The sequence below is a fragment of the Dunckerocampus dactyliophorus genome, chromosome 13 (assembly GCF_027744805.1).
Source record: "Dunckerocampus dactyliophorus isolate RoL2022-P2 chromosome 13, RoL_Ddac_1.1, whole genome shotgun sequence".
NCBI classification, from domain to species: Eukaryota; Metazoa; Chordata; class Actinopteri; order Syngnathiformes; family Syngnathidae; genus Dunckerocampus; species Dunckerocampus dactyliophorus.
The window spans coordinates 25,422,420-25,441,883 of record NC_072831.1 but is presented as its reverse complement, the minus strand read 5'-3'; the positions used below and the strand labels follow the sequence as shown (position 1 = coordinate 25,441,883).

The window sequence follows — 19,464 nt, the reverse complement described above, 5'->3', positions numbered from 1 at the left end:
CCGAGTGGAGCGAAAGGTCATAGCACGGCTCGCACAAAACAACTGGCTTGAGGACGGCCTCATTAGACCATTAAATCAGCTGCCCCCCTCTCCCCCCACCACAGTCTCTCTACTTCCCATTGACTCATGCTTTCCCTTCCTCTTGCCTTGCAATGCTCTTTTTCTTCTGTTGACATACGGTATTATTATTATTATTACTGGTATTGAATATTTACAGTATAATAATACAAATAAGAACATATGTTCTTATTTATTTTATTTATGTGTTGCTCAGTGGACCTTGTTATTATTATTATTATTATTATTTATTTATTTATTAAATAAATATATGTGTATGGAAAAAACTTTCTGAAAAAATATGTCTATTTACTCCCTACTAATACAATAATGATTGTATTGTATTATTTATTCTAACTATTTATTCTATACACCACATATAACAGATCATAATCACGAAAAACTATAGAGCTTTTTTTTTATGTTTTCTGTTTTTTTTTCTTACAATAAAAAAATGAATAATGATACATTTTATGTATAGGTGTATGTGTAGGACAGTGTTGTTGTTGTTGTTATTATTATTATTATTATTATTATTATTATAACACTATTATTATTAAGTAAATCTATGTGTGTGGAAAAAATCTCCCCTTGGTATTTTCTGGAGAAAAAAAAATGACACCTCGACTAGAACAAATAATTGATTTTTATATTTTCTTATTTTAAAAAATGATATACTTTACATAACATATAATTATCAATAACAATAATAATAATAATTATTATTATTTATTTTTAGTAGTAGTGGTTCTAGTTTTATTAATTGAAAAAAAAACAATTTTTTTAAACTTTGTATTTTCAGAAAAAAATAATTAAGCATTTAGTCCACTACGAGTACAAATAATTGATTATGACATTTTATGATTTGCAATTTAAAAATACTGCATAAAACATATAATAAGCAAGAATAATAATTGAGCTTTAATTTTCAGATTTTTTCAATTATAATGACAAAATCAATAGTGATGCATTTTATTTCTAGGTAGATGATTATTATCATGATTATTATTATTATTATTATGATTATTATTATTATTATTATTATTACTATGTCATGCAGTGTTGTCTTATCTTGGCTCAGAGCACCACGCCGTACGGTAAACTGTCTTTGGCAACGTATCGATCGGCTGTTACTGGATACGGTGCGGACAGGAGTCGATAAGTGCTCTGTGGATTACAGGTCACTTGTACTTATGTGTGTAAGATAATCAATAGGCAGTGCATTTGTTTCTCTCCTCCCTCCTGCCCACCCCCTGCTACCTCCCTCTAGTCTGCATCCTTCCTCCTGCAGCTTTCATTAGATGCTTTTGTTTTTAAACACTTATTGGTCATTTGCTAGAAAGGAATACGACGACTTTAGGAACACAATTTTGCACCGGCTCCTTCAAGACACGATTCATCGCCATCAGTCCTAGCAATGGACTATTACACCTGCTGGCTCGATTAACCTGATGAAGTTATTACGACATTTATTTTACATTTACTTGCAAAATTGTCGCAGGAATTTGACATGAACGGACCATATTATGCTCATGGCCGGACGATTTTACAACGTTTTTAACAATATGTGTAACCCTGCATGTGCAAGCAACACTTTTTTTTCTATAAAATAAAATGATCATGGTTTTAATGAATGGTGCTAAGCTAATTAAAATATATAACTAAAGCAATTGAATTAATCCAATAAATGAAAATGCAAAAAATGCATTTTAAAAATATGTCCATTAATTTTTATTTCCTTTTTTTTTGTCCAAAAGGAAAATGCTGCCAAAAATATATAAAATACATATATACTGTATATATAGACATACAGCCTTATGTATTTTTAAGTGGACTATTTTCCATCAACATGAACATTATGTTTAGCCAAAGTCACAAAAGACGTAAAAAAAAAGCTCTAAAATCAGCATTCTACTAAGGAAAGTATTATTTTTTCTCTACAAAATGGCACTGCATTTTTAATATATTAGATAATATTGGGTGGGACGAACTCATGCTGTTGCTAGCCAAGCTATCTCCCTACTGCCCCGCAACCCGACTAGGCGACCACAGAGGTCTGCGGTTCAGTAATGGTCCGTCTAAAGAGGAGAAGATCGTTTCAAACACCGCCCTACCACAGAGAAAAACCATCCATCAATACATTTGATCACTTATTGGCAAAACGATAAGACACAACAAGCACGCTACCTCCTCATGTGGTGTGTGCACAGTGCGTGCGTGTGTGTGTGTGTGTGTAGACGACGTGATGAAATCTCATGCAAAAGCCTGGACACTGCCAGAAGGCACACGGAAAGGAGATGAGTGAGAAGAGGAAAGGAAAACGCATCTTCTCTCGTCTGGGTTCGGGCCACACTCGCACGTGATAAACAATTTTAGCCCGGCGAATTGGACAGAATGCTTTTTGATCATGTCAGCATTGATGCGGAGCGTGACGAGCAAATCAAGACAAACAGCTGTGACTGGCGCATGCTATCTGTAAGACATTCCAATACGTTTGTTTTGAAATGCTTTATTCCTGTTTGGCAGGTTGTGTGCTAGATAACACTGAGACATAATTAGTTCTGTTGAACTTAATGTGTTTTTTTTTTTTTACACCAGCGAGAACTGGCAAGAACTACGCCATTAGTCACCGGCTTTTGTTCGCCTCTCAAAATAGTAACATTTCTGGAAAGGCTTTTTTTTTCTTTTTTTTTTTTTTAAGAGGCTGCAGCGCATCACTCGAGGATGTTTGACTGTAACAGTGGATAAGCGCCTTCATTTTGAGGTGTGACTGTATTTACATGGACGCCAGTCAAAATAAGGGATAATCCAAACGTACACGAGGAAGGAACTGGCTCACATTTAGACGTCAATGTCGAAGTGCAGGCATTGGGTGATTAGAAAGCCCTGCTTGTGTAATAGGAAGACACAGTGGAACCTCTGAGGGCCAGCGCATACATTTTTACCATAAAGAACAGCTCGGGTCCAACTGTGACCATCAGAAAACCTTCACAGGCAACCGCAAGTGGCATACAAGTGTAAAAAGAAGTGAGCCGCTGCTCATGTTAACCAATGAAAGTAGTATTTTTCACGGCCTGTGGCGCTGCTCTGACTCTTGCATCTCACATTGCGACAGTTAAAAAGAAGTTAACCGGTACTGTTCTAAGTAATAATAATAATAAATTAAAAATAAATATAAAATAAAAATAATTATTTTTAAAAAAATTACAAAAATAAAATAAATGTAAAAATACAAAAAAATTAAATAAATAAATAAATGTAAAAAGTAGAAACACCCCATTTTAAATAGAATTTTTAAAAACAGTTATAATGCGGTGAGTTGTGTAAGCTTTTTAACCATTTTTAACATTTTTGTTGATTGTATCACAGGTGTCACATTCAACAATAAACCCTAAATCCTATCTTGAAGGGCCCGTGGCGCATGTGCGCCTCACGAATCTCAAACTGTGACAGTTTCGAAATGTGCCGTAATCGTCGCACAAGTGTAAAAAGAAGTTAAGCACTGCTAATAATAAAGGAAAAACAAACAAAGGCGTAAAGCAGTCTTGTCACCAACGTACAGCACGCGTTTCAATTACTTTCCAAAAATGCGTCTTAGTTGTGACGCGAGCTTAAAAAGACGTTAACCGGTGTCACGCACTTTGAATGATTTTTAATCGCCACACCAGCGCAAAAATTGAAAAAATCTGCAATAATTTGATTCCATTATTATAATATTATACTAATATTATATATATGAACATAATATAATATATTATATATATAAAATAGTGATATAGATATTATATATATTAAAATATTAAGAGAGAAAGCTGTAATCCAATGGGAAAAAGTAATTTTATACCGTATTATTATCAGGAAAAATACAGTAACGTCCTTTTGGTAGCATAAAGTTGAAATATTAAAGAAAATAGATGTTATTTTTTTAAAGTCGTAATATTATGAGAAACAAACAAAACAACAAATGTAACTTTTGGGAAACTTTGCTTGGAGAACAAGTTGTAATGTTACAAGAATAAAGTCAAAATATTATGGGAATAAAGTCATAATTACGAGAAGAAAATTTACAAGAAGAAAGTTTAAATTTAAATAGAAAATAAAAAAAAACAACAGCAAAAATGGAAAAAAACAGCTGTGATTTTATGATAATAAAGAAATTATTAAGAGGAAAAAGTAGACAATTTTACGAGAATAAACTGATAATATTATGAGTAAAAGTAATGTAATTTTAGTAGTATAGACTTGAAATATTAAATAAAAAATGTTTTTTAAGTCGTAATAAAGCTGCCATTTTTGGAAAATTAGGTTGGGGGAAAGTTATAATGTTGTGGGAACAAAATTAAAATATTATGGGAGTAAAGTCATACTATTACGAGAAGGAAATTTGCAAAGATTATTTAAGAAGAAAGTTGAAATAATTGAAAAAAAATTAAAAATCAGCTAAAAACCAAAGTTCGTGCTAATCATAAGCTTTTTCCACCTATGTCACAAAACTGATATGCATTTTTTTCTTGAAATATATTCTGTATATATCACTTCTTAGCATGCTTTACAAAATGTCAAAGTGGCCCTTGCAGCCTTTCATTGGTCATGTGGCCCCCCCCGCCATACAGTACACTGTAGGTGTGTTTGTGTTGCTGCTCACCTTGCTCGCTGCTGTTGTCACCGCTCTGTGAGGCGTGTCCCCCGCTGGAGGGTCCCGGTGTGCCGGCCGAGTGTGTGGAGGTGGCGTCATCGTGGTCTCTCCATGACGCGGGGTTCTGAGGGTTTTGGTTGTTTTTTTTCGGAGACGAAGCGGAAAGCGGTATCCGTGCGTGCGTCCATCCACATTCCCCATCCGAGACCACAAAACGCGGAGCGGCGGGAGAGCGGGGAAGAAAAGAGAGGAAGACCATATGAGTGACATGTGTAAAAAAAAAAAAAAGGACAGAGAGAAGAAACAAATGCACTAAAGCAGCTGGCAATAAGTCAAAACAATCAAAGAGGCTTCATTAATGCATGAGAGCAAAACGCTTTTAATGCTGCTCTGCAAGAGGAGCTCTGCTGAGTAATTGTCTAAACACATATGGCGGCTTTTCTTTCCCTTCTTTCTTCCTTTTTTTTAAAAATATTGTAGCACAACCAAGCGAGACTTCCGTGTCAAGTGCGAAATACAGAGGTAAAGGAGTCCAAACACACCACAGCCGCCATTAATCATTACCGCTGTCAGAAATGAAAATAAGATATGACAGTGATTCTCCTGCTAATCTGCCAAAAATGTGCACACGCCCACAGAGGCTTGCATGAAACACACACACACACACACACACACACACACACACACACACACAGGCCCAACCATGACATAATAAAAGCGAGAAGTATAAACATGCACACATGCTTACTTTTATATAGGAAAACTACAGAGGAGGCCTCAGCCAAGGTTGAACAACAACAATAATAACAGCAGTCAGTGGTTGATTGCGCCCTGCTAGCTTAGCCGCTAAAGTGAAACACTGCATGTGATAGAAAAAGCGAAACAAATAATAAGTATAAGCGTATGAATAAGGGTTGTAACATCATTAGTTGTGGTTGTTCCGCTCCAGCGCTGTATGTGTGCGTGACAAACTGGATGCTAACACGCTAACTGCCAGAGAAACAACGAAGGCGGCGCATTCACAGTTAAAATTGTTGTACGTTTCTTCTTTTCTTTGCAAATGACGGAGCTGTGCCAAAATGCTCAAGCCGCTCAACATGGAACCGGGAAAAACTGTTAGCTGAAAAATGTCCTGCTAGCTTAGCAGCTAATGTGTAATAGTGGACATAAGCCAAATTCGTCTCTATAGTTTTTGCGGAATCTTGCTACTTGCGGAATCTTGCTACTTGACTAATACTTCATTAGTCAAAATGTACGGTCAATATCTAGGTGATGATAATGAGCTTTACTATTTTTATTTTATTTTATTGATTTATTTATTGGTGTTGAGCATTAGAAACTGATTGCTGAATGCGTATTGGTTTCTATAGTTATTTTTTTTCGTAATGCTTCTACCTTAGCAGCTAGCTTAGAATGCTATCCATTAGTGATGTGCGGCTTGATCCTGAAATATCGATATTATATATATATTATATATATCTGATACCAGCTCCTTGTGCTATAAAACTGATACTCAAAATACTAATACTTTCGATGCATTTGAGGTAATGTTTGTCTGAAACGTTTGTCTGTTGAAAAGGAGCCATGTGTGAATTGCGAATAAAGTTTTTATTCTTAAAGTACTTCTTAAGAAGTAATCATTTCACATTTTTTTATATGATTTTGTCCTGTTTTTTCTGTTGCTGTATATTATTTTGGCTAAATTGCTACCTCAATATACTTAAGCGTTTAAAATAAATAAATTACTTAAATACATTTTTAAATTATTAATTTATTTCAAATAATTTATTAAAAATAAGAATTTATCAAATTAATCATTTATTAAATTAATACATTAATTCAATGTTCTGTATCTCTAAAAATTGACCAGACACATTAGGTGAATTTGCAAGCAAGCAAGTATTGGTATCGGATCGGTATCGCCGATACCAGCCTGAATTGCACTCAGTATCAGATCGGAAAAAAAATCAGCGGTATCGCACATCACCACTATCGGTAAAATAACCCAGCAGAAACACCCACTTGGAACTTTTGCATGAACTTGCAGCTATGAAGGTTGTACGTTTGATTGGACACAAGTTACGGAAGCACTTGTTCCACCTCCAGGACTGTAGATGGCAGTAATGAGCATTACCAACTGGTTGCCGACCACCAAAATGGTGTCTACAGCTGTTAGCGTAAAGCTGCTAGCATGGTAGCTCGTGTGTAATAATACTCCGAAGAGATCCTGATGCTGGAAATCGGATAAACTGTTTTTAAAATAGCCACAAGTAAACTTCCACTTTTCTGCACTTCATTTTCTCTGTCCCTTCCCTCCTGCCCTGTCGGAGCCCACAAGGAAACCGGGTCCACTCCGCTGGTACAGGAAGGGCTTTATCAGTGCCACATGACGGCAGACTTGAGGTGGAATTTCCTTAGACCGAAGAGTCGATACCGTGGCTTGTCTCAAAAACCCAAGTGCGTGGTGACTCAAATGTGAGGCTGGCGCTGCGAGAGAATGCAAACAAACACGGGCCTGCACCGAGGCTTCCCGCAATCTTCAACCCACTTGTCAGTGCAGCGCTATTCCTTCGACACATGCATGCATATGCAAACAAGGAAAAGAGTGCACGTATGTAGCAACATAGTCCAAGCAAAACTTGCTTTTGTCACCATTTTGTCTAAATGGAGTCCCGGGGCAGGCTTCGAGATGAGTGGCTGCCGGGCTCCCCTGGGTGCCGAGTTCTGCGCCGTCTACAGCGAGGACCCTTTTATCCAAACACAAGGCCCTTGAACGCTGCCTCCCCCGCCTGCATTCAAGGCCCTCTCCGTGTCAGCTGTTCACCGGATGGCGCTCAGGCTAAAAGAGCTCAAAAAAAAGATCTGCTCAGGAGAAGGGGAGCAACAATAGCCCCGTGCGGGGGTTGCGGGCCCTCCAGAGTGAGCCCATGGGGGGAAAGTGTCGGCGCCTCAGTTCACTTTCTGGGCCATTGATCGACAAATGGTCGGATGCACTTCAGTAAAGGCTGTTGTTAGGGAGTTCATACAGCTGCTTTCAAAGTCAATTTTAAGCACTTTCAGCATCGCTTTGGAAGCTTTTCCGCCTCGTTATACAACACAAGTCTGCACCTTAAACTTGTTATTTTACAACAGATGTCGTGATAAGGGGGTGGCAGGTCTCACATGGTAGACCGGCCGTCCCCCAACATGAAGGTTGCCGGTTCCATCCCCCGTCCCCCCGAGACCATGTGGAAGTATCCTTGGCTAAGATACCGAACTTCCAGTTGCTTCTGATGCTGCATCATCAGTAGGTACCGTTTACACTTCATGAATAAATGCATGTATGTAGTGTTTATACACATGCTATACGTCAATATGTATGAAGGACAATTAAACAAAATCATTCATTCATTTATTTTCTATGCCCTTAATCCTCACTAGGGTGACGGGGTATGCTGCAGCCTGTCCCAGCTGACCTTTGGGCGTCCACCCTGGACGGGGGGCCAGCCAATGGCAGGGCACATATGCACAACTATTCACACTCCATTCATAACTGTGGACAATTTAGAGTCGCCGATTAACCTAACACCGAACCCCGATCTTCTAGAGATCCTGACTGTGTGGCCAACATGCTAACCACTTGGTCACCGTGCGGCCGCAAGCAAAATCAATCAAGCAAAATCAAACGTAAAAATTAACATTTACGTAATTTTCATTTATAATAACGGAATTGTATTTTTTTTAACAAAAGAGTAAACAACCGTTTTTGGTTCCTGACTGCTATAAAAACAAACTAAATTTATAAAAATAAAAATAAAAATAAAATTAAAATTAAAATTAAAATTAAAATTAAAATTAAAATTAAAATTAAAAAACAGTGACATAATCACAAAAAGACAAATGTGTAAAATATACTTTTTAAATGGTGCTGTCTGTTGAAAAGCATGTTTTTCCACATTTTCTCATTTATTTTATTCATTTTATTATTTATTCATTTTTTAAAACATTTTTTTGTTGTTTTCAGATAATTAAAAACAACTTTTCTTCAGTTCTTTTCATGAGACATAGAATCATTATGTTAAAGAAGGCAAAGGATGCACCTTTTAGACAACAAACTAATTGACTCAACAGCGCCTCTGCTGGTTGCAGCTGAGTAGTGCACGCCATTCTGCCCCGATTAATCACCGTGCGATGGACCAAATTTGATCGCTGAATCGACTACGATGCAAACTGATCTGCGTCTAAAGAAGTATTCCCTTGATGGGAATGTTGTAGCTTCCCACTTAACAACCAAACTAAATCGCTCTAAACTCAACATTCAAATTGAAGCATTTCCCAAGCACCCGTGGGAACCGTGCACGATACTGTAGCTCAAAGCATGTGGGACAAGCTCATCATGCTTCCCAAAATACTCCACTTGTGTCTTCATCACGTGAGCAAGGGAGGCTTGCGTGTAATTAAGCAGCACCGGGCTCGGCGTGGAGAAAACGACCGGGTTCGACTGGAAGGAAGCGTTCTCTCTCTTCTCTCTCTTTGCCTGCCAGCCAGAGCCAGCCAACCGCGGCCTTAATGCAAGAGCCCAATCGATACGACTTAATTTAGCTATCATTGCACGGTAATGTGTCATTTTTAATGGCGCTGGCTACTGAATTAAATTCAAAGACACTGCAGTTAATGGTGTTAAAGGGAATGATATTTGTGCTAGCCCGCAGCTTTATGAGGCCCTGTGAGATAAAGCTTTGTTTGCCTCCTATAGACCACAAAGCAGGAGCAGCCATTCATAACAACAATAACAATAACATGGTGGCTGCACACTTTCACTTCTTTTTTTTAGTTAATACCTTTAATTCACCTGCAATCCATAACCATGTCTGCGAAACCCATCAAACAACACAGCGCCGGCATTAACTTTGTGCACTCAACAAGGCGACAAAAGCTTCTCCTCCATAAATTATTTAAAAAAGGAGAGGCGGGCGGGCGCATCATCAGAGAGCGCCGTGCGCGCACACGCACGCACGCACAAACATACACAACAAGCGTTTTGTCGCGAGCCCTGTGGGTGTGATAAAGTTCAAACAAGTTGTGTGTGTCAGCCAAATAGTCAATCTACACAACAACGCTACAAATATAAGAAGAAGAAGAAAAAAAAGGAAGCCTAGAGGAGGTTGTGAATATTCCCTGAAGAAAGGCATAATTAGGAGGCCCTTTACTAATTGTCTTAAAGAGAGAGAGGAGAAGACACAAGAGCGCAGACATTAAGGGGAAAATGATGCAAAAGTAACATCTATTAACATCTATCAGGTGGCCACAGTGATAACACAAAAGATATGCCACAATTTCAGCAACATCAGGCAATATTTGCCATTTATTTATCAGGATTTCATAGGGTAATTGATCCATCAAAATCCTGCATTTATTTATTCATTTATCTTAATTATTTTATTGATTTTCTATTTTTTTTAATTAAATACTTTTTTCCTGTCTTTCTATATTGTTACACTTTTTTGAACACCACTTTTTCATCTTCCTTTTTTCATCACATGTCTATCCACTGTTGCACATCGTCAATTCTTTTCGCTCCCGATTACAAAATGGTCGCATTTAAAGACAGAGAAGAGGCGGGATTAAATCAACTCTGCTTCTTCCTACTCCTTTTCAGACGTGCTGAATTGAGCACGTGCACTTGTTCAGCGTGTCCAAAACAAATAAACCACGACCATAATTAATATAATGATGAAAAGGCAAGGGGACAATATGGATTATGATGGATTCAGGCGGCGGCTATAATCCCCTTGTCTCTTATTTACAAACACCTGCCTCACTTTCCCGCCTTGCCTGCATCCCTGGGAATTTCCAATAAAATTGATTTAGTGGCATCATTGAATTTCCCTTCAATTCCCCTGAAAGCTGCAAGGGAATGAAGGAAGAAAGGGAAGGAAAGCGAGGGAGGGAAAGGAGGGAGGGAGGGAAAGACTTGTGTCTTGCACGAGAGAGGCTGCAGGGATCCCGATGCTGATCATGTACAGAACCGCTGACACGCCAAACACACACGAGGTCATAAATCACACCTGACATTTCAAGATGCATCTTGCCACACGTTATAAACATGGGAGGAAAAAATGTTAATAATTATATACAGCTGCCTTGTGGGGGAAAAAAAAGTGCAGCCTCAATTGAACAGCTGAGTGTTTACTAAAACCCTCAATTATGAAGAATAATTTGAAAAAGGCCTTCATTTAGTAGTTAATAATAATAATAAACGCTGTGTGTGTGTGTGGACTGACAGGATGACTGCTTTTAAAACATGCATGCCCGGTGTCATAAAAGAAATGAATGTGGAAAGAGGAAATTAAATTAACAATTTAATTCATTTTTTAATCAATAAATGTGATTAATGGAAGTTTTTTTTTCCATTATTTTATATATATATATATAATAATATATTTAAAATACAATATATATATTATACAGTGTATATATACTGTATAATAAGAGATAATACAAGACTGTATTAAATATATTACAATTTTGAAGAACAAATAGAAAGTACAAATTATAATAATAATATGAATCACTTTTAATGATTGTGATGATAGCAGCATAGGGAGAGGTGTTCCTACTATTTGGAACTACAGTATTATCAACCTATGAGGGGAACACCTTTCAGTATTGACGCAGTGCAGTACTACACCACCACAGTCAGAAACATACTTCTCTCTTAAAACGGCATTCTTTTCAATGCAACTCTTGCATTGAATTTCATCGGGCTTCCACAGGTGTTCTTGGGAAGCAACACAACACAAATTACAGCCTCCGGAGGTACCCCGAAATAAATCTCTCATGAAACTTATTGTGATGCTCTTGAAAGGGTGGGGGGGGGACATTTACAAAAGGGGCTGTTTTTATTGTACTGCGTCATCTAGGTGTGCCTAATAAAGTGGTGTACATAGAAATACATAGAGACAACTACTGTATATCATGACTCCCCTGGCGTTCTATTTAACAGTGCACATACTGTACATGCATGCATATTGTACACAGTACACGACCTTGTGGCAGCTGCACTGCATGCACACGCAGCAGAAGCACTTTTCTACAGGGTGGGGTGGGAGTCGTGTTCACTGTGCAACAAGTGAGCAAAGGCGCTCTCTCGCTGTTGCAGTTGATGATTAGATATGACTCCCAACAGGCCCTCGCAGCGCTAATCAAATAGGAAATGTAAGGCTAGATGGGCCGACACTGCAGCACAGACTGAAGCTGGATAGGAAGTGTGTGTGTTTTTTTTTTTTAGGGGGGTTGTTTGTTTACACGGCGACAGCATTTGGGAGCCTGGAAACATCTGAACACAGGGATTACAGTTCCAAGGCTAAAAGCTGCAATGTCGTAGCATTTGTGCTTATAACGTCTCTCCGTCTTCATTTATATGTCACACGTACTGAGAAACGCAGGAGGACATGCAGTTGGCGCCAACTAGTGGCCTGGCATGCACATTTCAATGCTTTCTGGGATCATTTTAACAATAACCCCTTTCTCACTGCTTGTAACAGCTGGCATTTTTCCACCTTTATTTCCCAGACTGTAAGGACGTGGCAATTTTTCACTTTTTTACGCCATAACAGAGGCGGGACGCCGCCATCTAATTATCTGATTGCGAGGTGTTGTCGCTGTGTGACAGTGCACACATTTGCGGAAATATCCTGCTTTGCTGAGTTCTGTGTAAAAAGCACAGGTGGATAAATGCCTGATCTTTTGTTACGACTCTGATGCAGGATTTCTGTGCTCGGGAGGCTAACATTTTTCACATTCTTACTTGTCACCTAAGCCCCTGTCACACTGCCTGTTTCAGCTGGCGTTTTTGCACCTTTTTTTGACCCCCACATTTGCCAGCTTCTGAGAGCTGTAAAAAAGGGGCACTCACTTCTCCCGCCCTGTTATGTTGAAAGCAATTGTCAGACAAGTCATCTATTTATCTGATTGTGGGGTGCGGTGTTGCTGTGTGAAAGCGCTCCCAATTGCGGAAAAATCCTGCTTTGCTGAGTTTTGTATAAAAAGCACATGTGGATAAATGTCAGATCTTTTGTTACGACCCTGATGCAGGATTTATATGCAAATGGGGCTAACACTTTTCACATTTTTGCTTGTCATTCAAGCCCCTGTCACATTGCCTGTTAAAGCTGGCATTTTTGCACCTTTTTTATTACCCCCAAATTTGCCAGCTTCTGAGAGCTGTAACAGAGGCGAGACGCCCCCTGTGCATAAGGAGCACTCACTTCTCCCACCCTGTTATGCTGAAAGCAATTGTCCAACAAGTCATCTAGTTGTCTGAGTGTGGGATGCCCTGTTGCTGTGTGAAAGCGCACACGGTTTGGTAATACCCCACTTTGCTGGCTTCTGTATACAAAGATTACAAAACTTTGAATCTTCTGTGTAAAAGAGGCTAACATTTTTCACACTCTTGGTTATTGTTGTCATGCAAACATACGGGAATTTGACAGCTTCTGGGGTCGTAACAGAGCCATAACAGAGGTGGGATAACGCCTGTGTGCATGGGCATTCCACAATGCCGGAGTCCGAGGTGTAAAGTTTAACACCCGACACTCACTTCTCCTGTCCTCTTGTGCTGGAAGCATGTATTTTATATGTCACACCAGACTCTTACGTGCCGCACAAGCGGAAAAATGCCGGATCTTCTGCGTAAGTGAGGCTGTATGTGGCATTTTCCAAAAACATTTCCCATTTTTCCTTGCTAGTTGCAGCGTAAACGCACCCTAAATCACTTAGCACAGACTAGACTGGACCAAAGTGAGCTCACCGTGTCTTGCCTGTTGCAGAAAATCCAATGTCAACATTTTTTTAAACCCCCTCCTCCCATTTTTTTTTCTTTGGAGCCGTGCAGCGTCAAGATAAGCATGGAAACTCCCATTTACCTTCAGAACAAATCAGTCCGACAGTACGTTTCTAATATTTCGGTTACCTCATTTAGCTCTTGCATATCCAATCCATTGGGCCTGATAACATTCACACTTGTTTAATTCTATTTGTCCTTTCCTTTAATTAGATGTCGCGCATAAGAGAGCGAGAATTTGATTCATTAATTAAAAGACAAGCCAATATTTTACCCCATTTATCACCCTCCATTCCCGTCTCTCGTTTAAGAGGTTCATCAAAAGGAGAAGGGAGGGGGCGAGGCGACTATAGTCCTGGGTGGGCTTACGTGGTGGAGACAGTCACCAAAATCAACAGTGTCAGCAAAGGCCTCGTCCCCTTTGCCTTCCTTTCCCGCTCAAGCATAATCCAATCATCCCTAAGACAATGCTGTGTTCAAGTGTAAATAAAAGTGCGCTTTTTGACTGTTAAGAGAACAAAAAAACATGAAAACAAGCGTCCTTATCATCGCCACAACTTTCACCACATGAGACGCTAGCAGCCCGAGGCCAGGGGAGATGGGTGCGGTGGGGGTGGGGGTGAGGGTGGGGGTGAGGGTGGGGGGCTGTTAAAAATGCAAAGCAAAGCAAAGAAAAGTGGACGTGACTGCGGCTAATTAGCATATCTAACTATCAGCTACGCATAAAACGGGGACAGAAATTAATTAGGAAATGGAGACAAATGCCTAATGAAGTCATTCAATAAATAACATGGAGACAAGAAGGGCAGCAATGGTTGTGTTTTTTTTACATCACATCTAATTAAGCAAAAATAATGTTTATGTTCACCTTTTTAGCTCTGCAGGCAAATACGCAGTGTTAAATTAAAAAAAAAAAAAAACTCAAAGTGGGTGCAATAAAAAGTTCATGGGTGCCACAACAGAGGAATAAATCCCTCAAAGTTTAAACACCTAACGAGGTGGTCGGTCCAAATGGCTGCAAGATAAATGACATGTTTTTTTGTTTTTTTTTGCTGTTGTTGTTTATTGCTTGTATTTATGGGCATATCTCAATTACACAACCGCTTTACAATGAGGGCTAATGAACTGTTAATAAATAGGTTAATAATGATGTTATAAAGGCGTTATAAATTGTTAATAAACATGAAAAGGAGCATGGGCTCACTATTTGGTACGTGCAGGCTGTACTTATGAATTATTCCAATAACTGAAAATTCACTTGTGACAGATCATGTTTTTTGCTTTAAAAAAAAAAAAATCAAATTCAAAACCTATCAGTAAATTTGTGTAATGACATATCAATACATTTGATCCATTTCATTATATTTAATTATATCTATTTCATGACTACCTTTCTTTGCTGATTGGCTGTGAAAAATCACATTTGTTCTACTTTAAAAACGGCAAACATTACGATTCTATTTATAATGACGATTGAGCAGTATTATATCATTTATTTTATTATGCTTCATTATTTTTTGTATGGTTTGTTTTGAGGCGTTGGAGTCACCATATATGGTTCCTTGCACTTTAAATTGCCACTTTAAATTGCAATTCTCAACACTTTTAGAAATTTGAAGCAACACGACATACACTTTCTAGTTGAAGCATTGTGTTAAATCAGTGATTGCCACCAGTTGCTATGTCATCCCTGCAATACTGTATTGAAACAACAACAACATTTGTGCACAATATTGCCAAGCTGACCAAACGACACCATTGTGCATGCCAGTGTGTGTGTGTGCGTTTATTAGGCCTGTGGCCAGAGCCAACAGATGCAAGCAAGCATAACACTTAAATCTGCTCTCACTCCTAATGCGCTACAAGGAAGAAGTCACTCTGTTGCACCACATGAGACGCAATAACTCACAATAATAATACTACAACTAATAAGAATAACACACCACTATGTGCTTGCTTCACCCCAAAACGCATGATCCATCTTCAAATGTAAAGCCTGGCTTGCTGCACTTATAATTGAATTCAGCATTATGGAGCCTCCAGCCATGAAAAAAAGAAAAAGTGGGGTGCATGAGTGGAGCCCACAGCACTGCAGAGCAACAAAACAACACGTGGTAATCAATAAGAAACAATTAAACACATTAACATTAGCAGAAGCGGTGCAAGAAGCATCATATGCAATGTGAACTTGACATTGATGCTTAATGCATTTCAATACACACACGCGCGCGCGCGTGGCGCACACACACACACACACACACATACACACACACACTAAACGTGCACCTCTGCACTGAAAATCCATAGCACCTCTGCGGGGAAAGCCCCCATTCTTTCTTTCTTTTTATTTAAATAGTGGGCTAAAGCTAAAGCTTAGCCTGCCTGCTTATAACACGTAGTAGTGTCTCCTTAGTGCAGCCGTCAAGTACACACCAACATACGACTGCACCCCATCAAGAGACTAAAAAACAATCACATCTATGGTGAAACATTTAGCTTTTTGACCTCGCATCGGGACATCGGCACACACCAGCTGAAGAAACGAGCGCACACTATTTGAACCGCTGCGAACAATTGCATTGGGGTGCGTTCAGGGCAGGCAGCAAAGAGTTGAGCGATTAAAAAAGGTTGTGTTCACTTACATGATCGGCGAGGTTTGTCGACGAGCCGGACAGCTCCTCGTGGTCCGATTTGGAGCTCCCATCCCGCTCATCGATCACTAAATCTATTGGCATTTTTCCTTTCAAACAGCTGATGTACCGGTGGCAAAAATTGTCGCAGAGCTCGTGCACCTTAAGGGAAGAAATTGCAATAATTTTATGTCATTTTTTTGGTGAAGGGTGAGGGGCAATTAAGAGGAATTAAAGTGAATGGGGGTGCATTAATCCGCTGTAAAGAATAGGCGAACTGTTGCCTTACGTTATTATTATTATTGTTCTCTAGGGGCGTGCAGGAGCAACAAGTTGAAAAGGGGGGAATGAATTAAAGATAATACCGAATCAAATAAAAATAGAATCAAATCAAACTAAAGTGGCAGCAGCTGAAAGCAGATCTGCATGCAGGATCAATAACAAAGAGGCTTAATTGAGCACATTTGAGCTGCTTAAATAGCTGCACGCCTGCATTAAATATGACTATTTTACTTATAAACACCAACAAAGATGTAATCCATGAGTGTTTTGTGCGTTTTTCCTCATAATTTCACACTACGAACAACAAAAAAAGGCATGCAATGAATGTATTCTTTTACCTTTTCTAATTCCAAGAGGTGAAACCGTAATACTTGTATGGCTTGTATCATCTGAAACAGACGGCAATGACATTTGTCATTAAAAGGAAACTGGATTTTTAAACACAAAAATGACAAAAAGTGGACTCACCAAATTATCCAACTCTGGATTTGATGAAAATAAAGGTTTTTCTGCCCGCACCTAAAATGAAACAGTAAAAAGTGAAGTTTTGCACGCACTTTTATGTGCAATCAAAAGTCAATCTATGTTTTTTTTAGTGGGTCTGGACCTGTTTGGCAAACACCGCGATGTCCTCGTTGAAGGAGTCCGAGGAGCACACGTCTCCCCCGGCCACGCCGGGCTCCCTCGGCGTGCACGTCGCCAGCTCGCACTTCTCGAAGACCAGAGCGAGCAGAGGGAAGAGGGGATGCCTGCACAGGAGTGCGCAAAGGCGGGTTAACGACACGTAGCATGCCGGTAACTCCTGGAGGAGCAACCACGCATCTATTCAAATGTTTTTTTCCATGATTTTTATTTTATTTTATTGCAGAAGACGTGTTTTGCACAACTTAAAGACTACACAAACCTTCTATTTTGTGGTGTGAAAGGCTGGAAAGTGGAGTTTTTTCATCACATTTCGCACTGAGTGCACCATACCGACGCAAAAGTGGCAGCAAGATTCATAAGAAAATGATATTATTATTTTTATAAAGAATTAGTCAAGTGTGTGTGGCGTTGACAGTAGAAACTAAAATACAATTATAACAAATAAGCTTCGAATCATTCACACACACTACTTTGTGTAATAAAATAAAAGCTGATCAATGCATGGGTATACAATAATGCTATATTGTGCATATTGTGTACATTCTTTGCACGATCTGCACATGCATGACAGCGTTTACGCCGTTGCACATATGCTTAAGGTGACACTTGAAACAATTGCATGAATGAAATATTTAAACGCATTCTCTTCATAAGTGCAAAAATAATGATAGAGTACATACGTGGGTTTTCATATGAAGAAACGATAAGAATGCTTAAATATGACTTTTAACCTATGGAGTTTGCTGCGGTTAAATAGTGTTAAACTCTATTTTAAGCGTAATGTGGAAAAAAATAGTTGTAAAAATGGACTCGTGCATGCAAAGCGTACCCATAAATCTGGTCCTTATCCCTCTTTAGGACGTCGTTGACGGCCGAGCCCATGCTGGTGGGCATGACGTTCGGGTGGGGAGCGTGGGCTCCGTAGTGCTGGCTGGCGTGGAGCGGCGGTCCGTGGTTGAGGTGGTGGACCTGGGGGAGCGGCCGGGGAGCGTGCGGGTCCCCGTACATGGACGCCGAAACGCCGTCCATACCCCCGTAGTGGGCCAGCTCATCGTACTGGAGGAGCACAAGCAAAGGGGGAGAAGTCAGCGAGGTGCATTGTTACTTTTTGGGTTTTTTTCGAATGGAACAACCGGGGGCGTCATAGTGGGGAGTGTTGTGATAGTAAAAAAAATGATGCATGGAATTACCAGAAACATTAGAAGGCAGGTGAATTAAAAAATAGATGTTTTGGAGTGTGTCCGGTGGAGGAGGAAGGCTTGCCTTGTGGAAGGAGCTTGCACAAATGTCACGCTACTTTCCACAGCGTGGATGTGTGCAATGAAATGAGTGGGACCTTACCCTTTGCGCCATCAGGCTGCAGCTCCAGTAAACTCCTTTAAATGTGTTATTTTTATATTTAATATCCCACTTTTGTCCTGCGTGGAAAGAGAAAAAAATGTTCCAGGTTCTTCTCGCTGTCGATTAACTTTTTTATTTTGATTTTTTAGCGAATTCTCCTATTCGCCGCTACACACTGAAGTCGTCGCATCCGACCGTCCGTCTTTTTGTTTCAAAAAAAAAAAAAACAGCAACAAAAAGTGGATAAAAAGTCGAAATGCGAGGTTACAATGGGCCCAGATTGCGAGTCAACTGTCGCGTCTCATGGCTTTTTGCCACTCCAGCTGTCAATCAAAGCCAGAGGTTGTCAAGGTAATGAATGAATGACGGTTGGTGATGATGTTCAAGTTTTTTCTTTCTCCTCCTCTCCCCCGCGTTAGTCCGTTTTCATCCGGTAAAGTCCGGCCGTGCGTCTTCCTTGAAATGTCTGCTTTAATGCTCGTCCCGTGTAGTTTTCAAGAAGACACACACAAAAAGTGGGTGGAGAGAAAGGGAGAAAGAGGTGGGAAAAAACAAAATATTTTCGAAAAATAAGAAATAATAAAAATGTGCGTAGAGGTAAGGTCTCTCCAAGGGTCCGCAGTGAGTGTGTGTCAGCGAGTGTTGGCAGCTTGGCGGCTGGCTGGCTTCTAGAAACACACACCGCCTGCCTTTGGATGGCTGACTCGCAAGCGCCGAGCGGTGGGCGAGTGCAATGACGGATCCCGGAAGTGGCGTGCTGGCCCCAGCCAGTGGTGGTGCTGCGAGTGTGTGTGTGTGTGCACGGTGAGGGTAATACACAGGCACCCTCCCTCCCTCCCTCAAAGAAGTCTCTCCCCACCCACCCAAAATACTTTAGCATGCAATGAGGATGGACAGCAACACAACACCACACGCTTGCAACATACTGTAAACACTATATATGTGCTAAGCTCTTATTTTCACGTCACATTCATTAACCGTGCTATTGGACCTGCTGGGACTCAATCAGTGTTTAAATGTAGTAAAACCTCCAAAAAAAGTTTGTAAAA

General features: G+C 39.8%; 1 protein-coding gene across 5 annotated transcripts in view; it reads right to left on the bottom strand.

The window, feature by feature from the left end:
• The window catches only part of meis2a (Meis homeobox 2a), a 109,616-nt gene extending 90,455 nt beyond the window's left edge, over positions 1-19,161 (bottom strand). For 2 of the 5 annotated variants that reach the window (XM_054797487.1, XM_054797488.1), the window contains exons 1-7: positions 18,416-19,159; positions 17,904-18,130; positions 17,037-17,178; positions 16,898-16,948; positions 16,768-16,818; positions 16,160-16,309; positions 4,703-4,817 (exon numbers count right to left, since the gene is read on the bottom strand). In XM_054797487.1, coding sequence (XP_054653462.1) covers positions 4,703-4,817; positions 16,160-16,309; positions 16,768-16,818; positions 16,898-16,948; positions 17,037-17,178; positions 17,904-18,130; positions 18,416-18,427 — 748 coding nt within the window. In that variant the 5' untranslated portion in view covers positions 18,428-19,159. Of the gene's footprint in view, positions 1-4,702; positions 4,818-16,159; positions 16,310-16,767; positions 16,819-16,897; positions 16,949-17,036; positions 17,179-17,903; positions 18,131-18,415 lie in introns of all 5 variants that reach the window. The other 3 variants (XM_054797490.1, XM_054797492.1, XM_054797489.1) reach the window with 3 other exon arrangements.
• Positions 19,162-19,464: the final 303 nt, after the last annotated feature.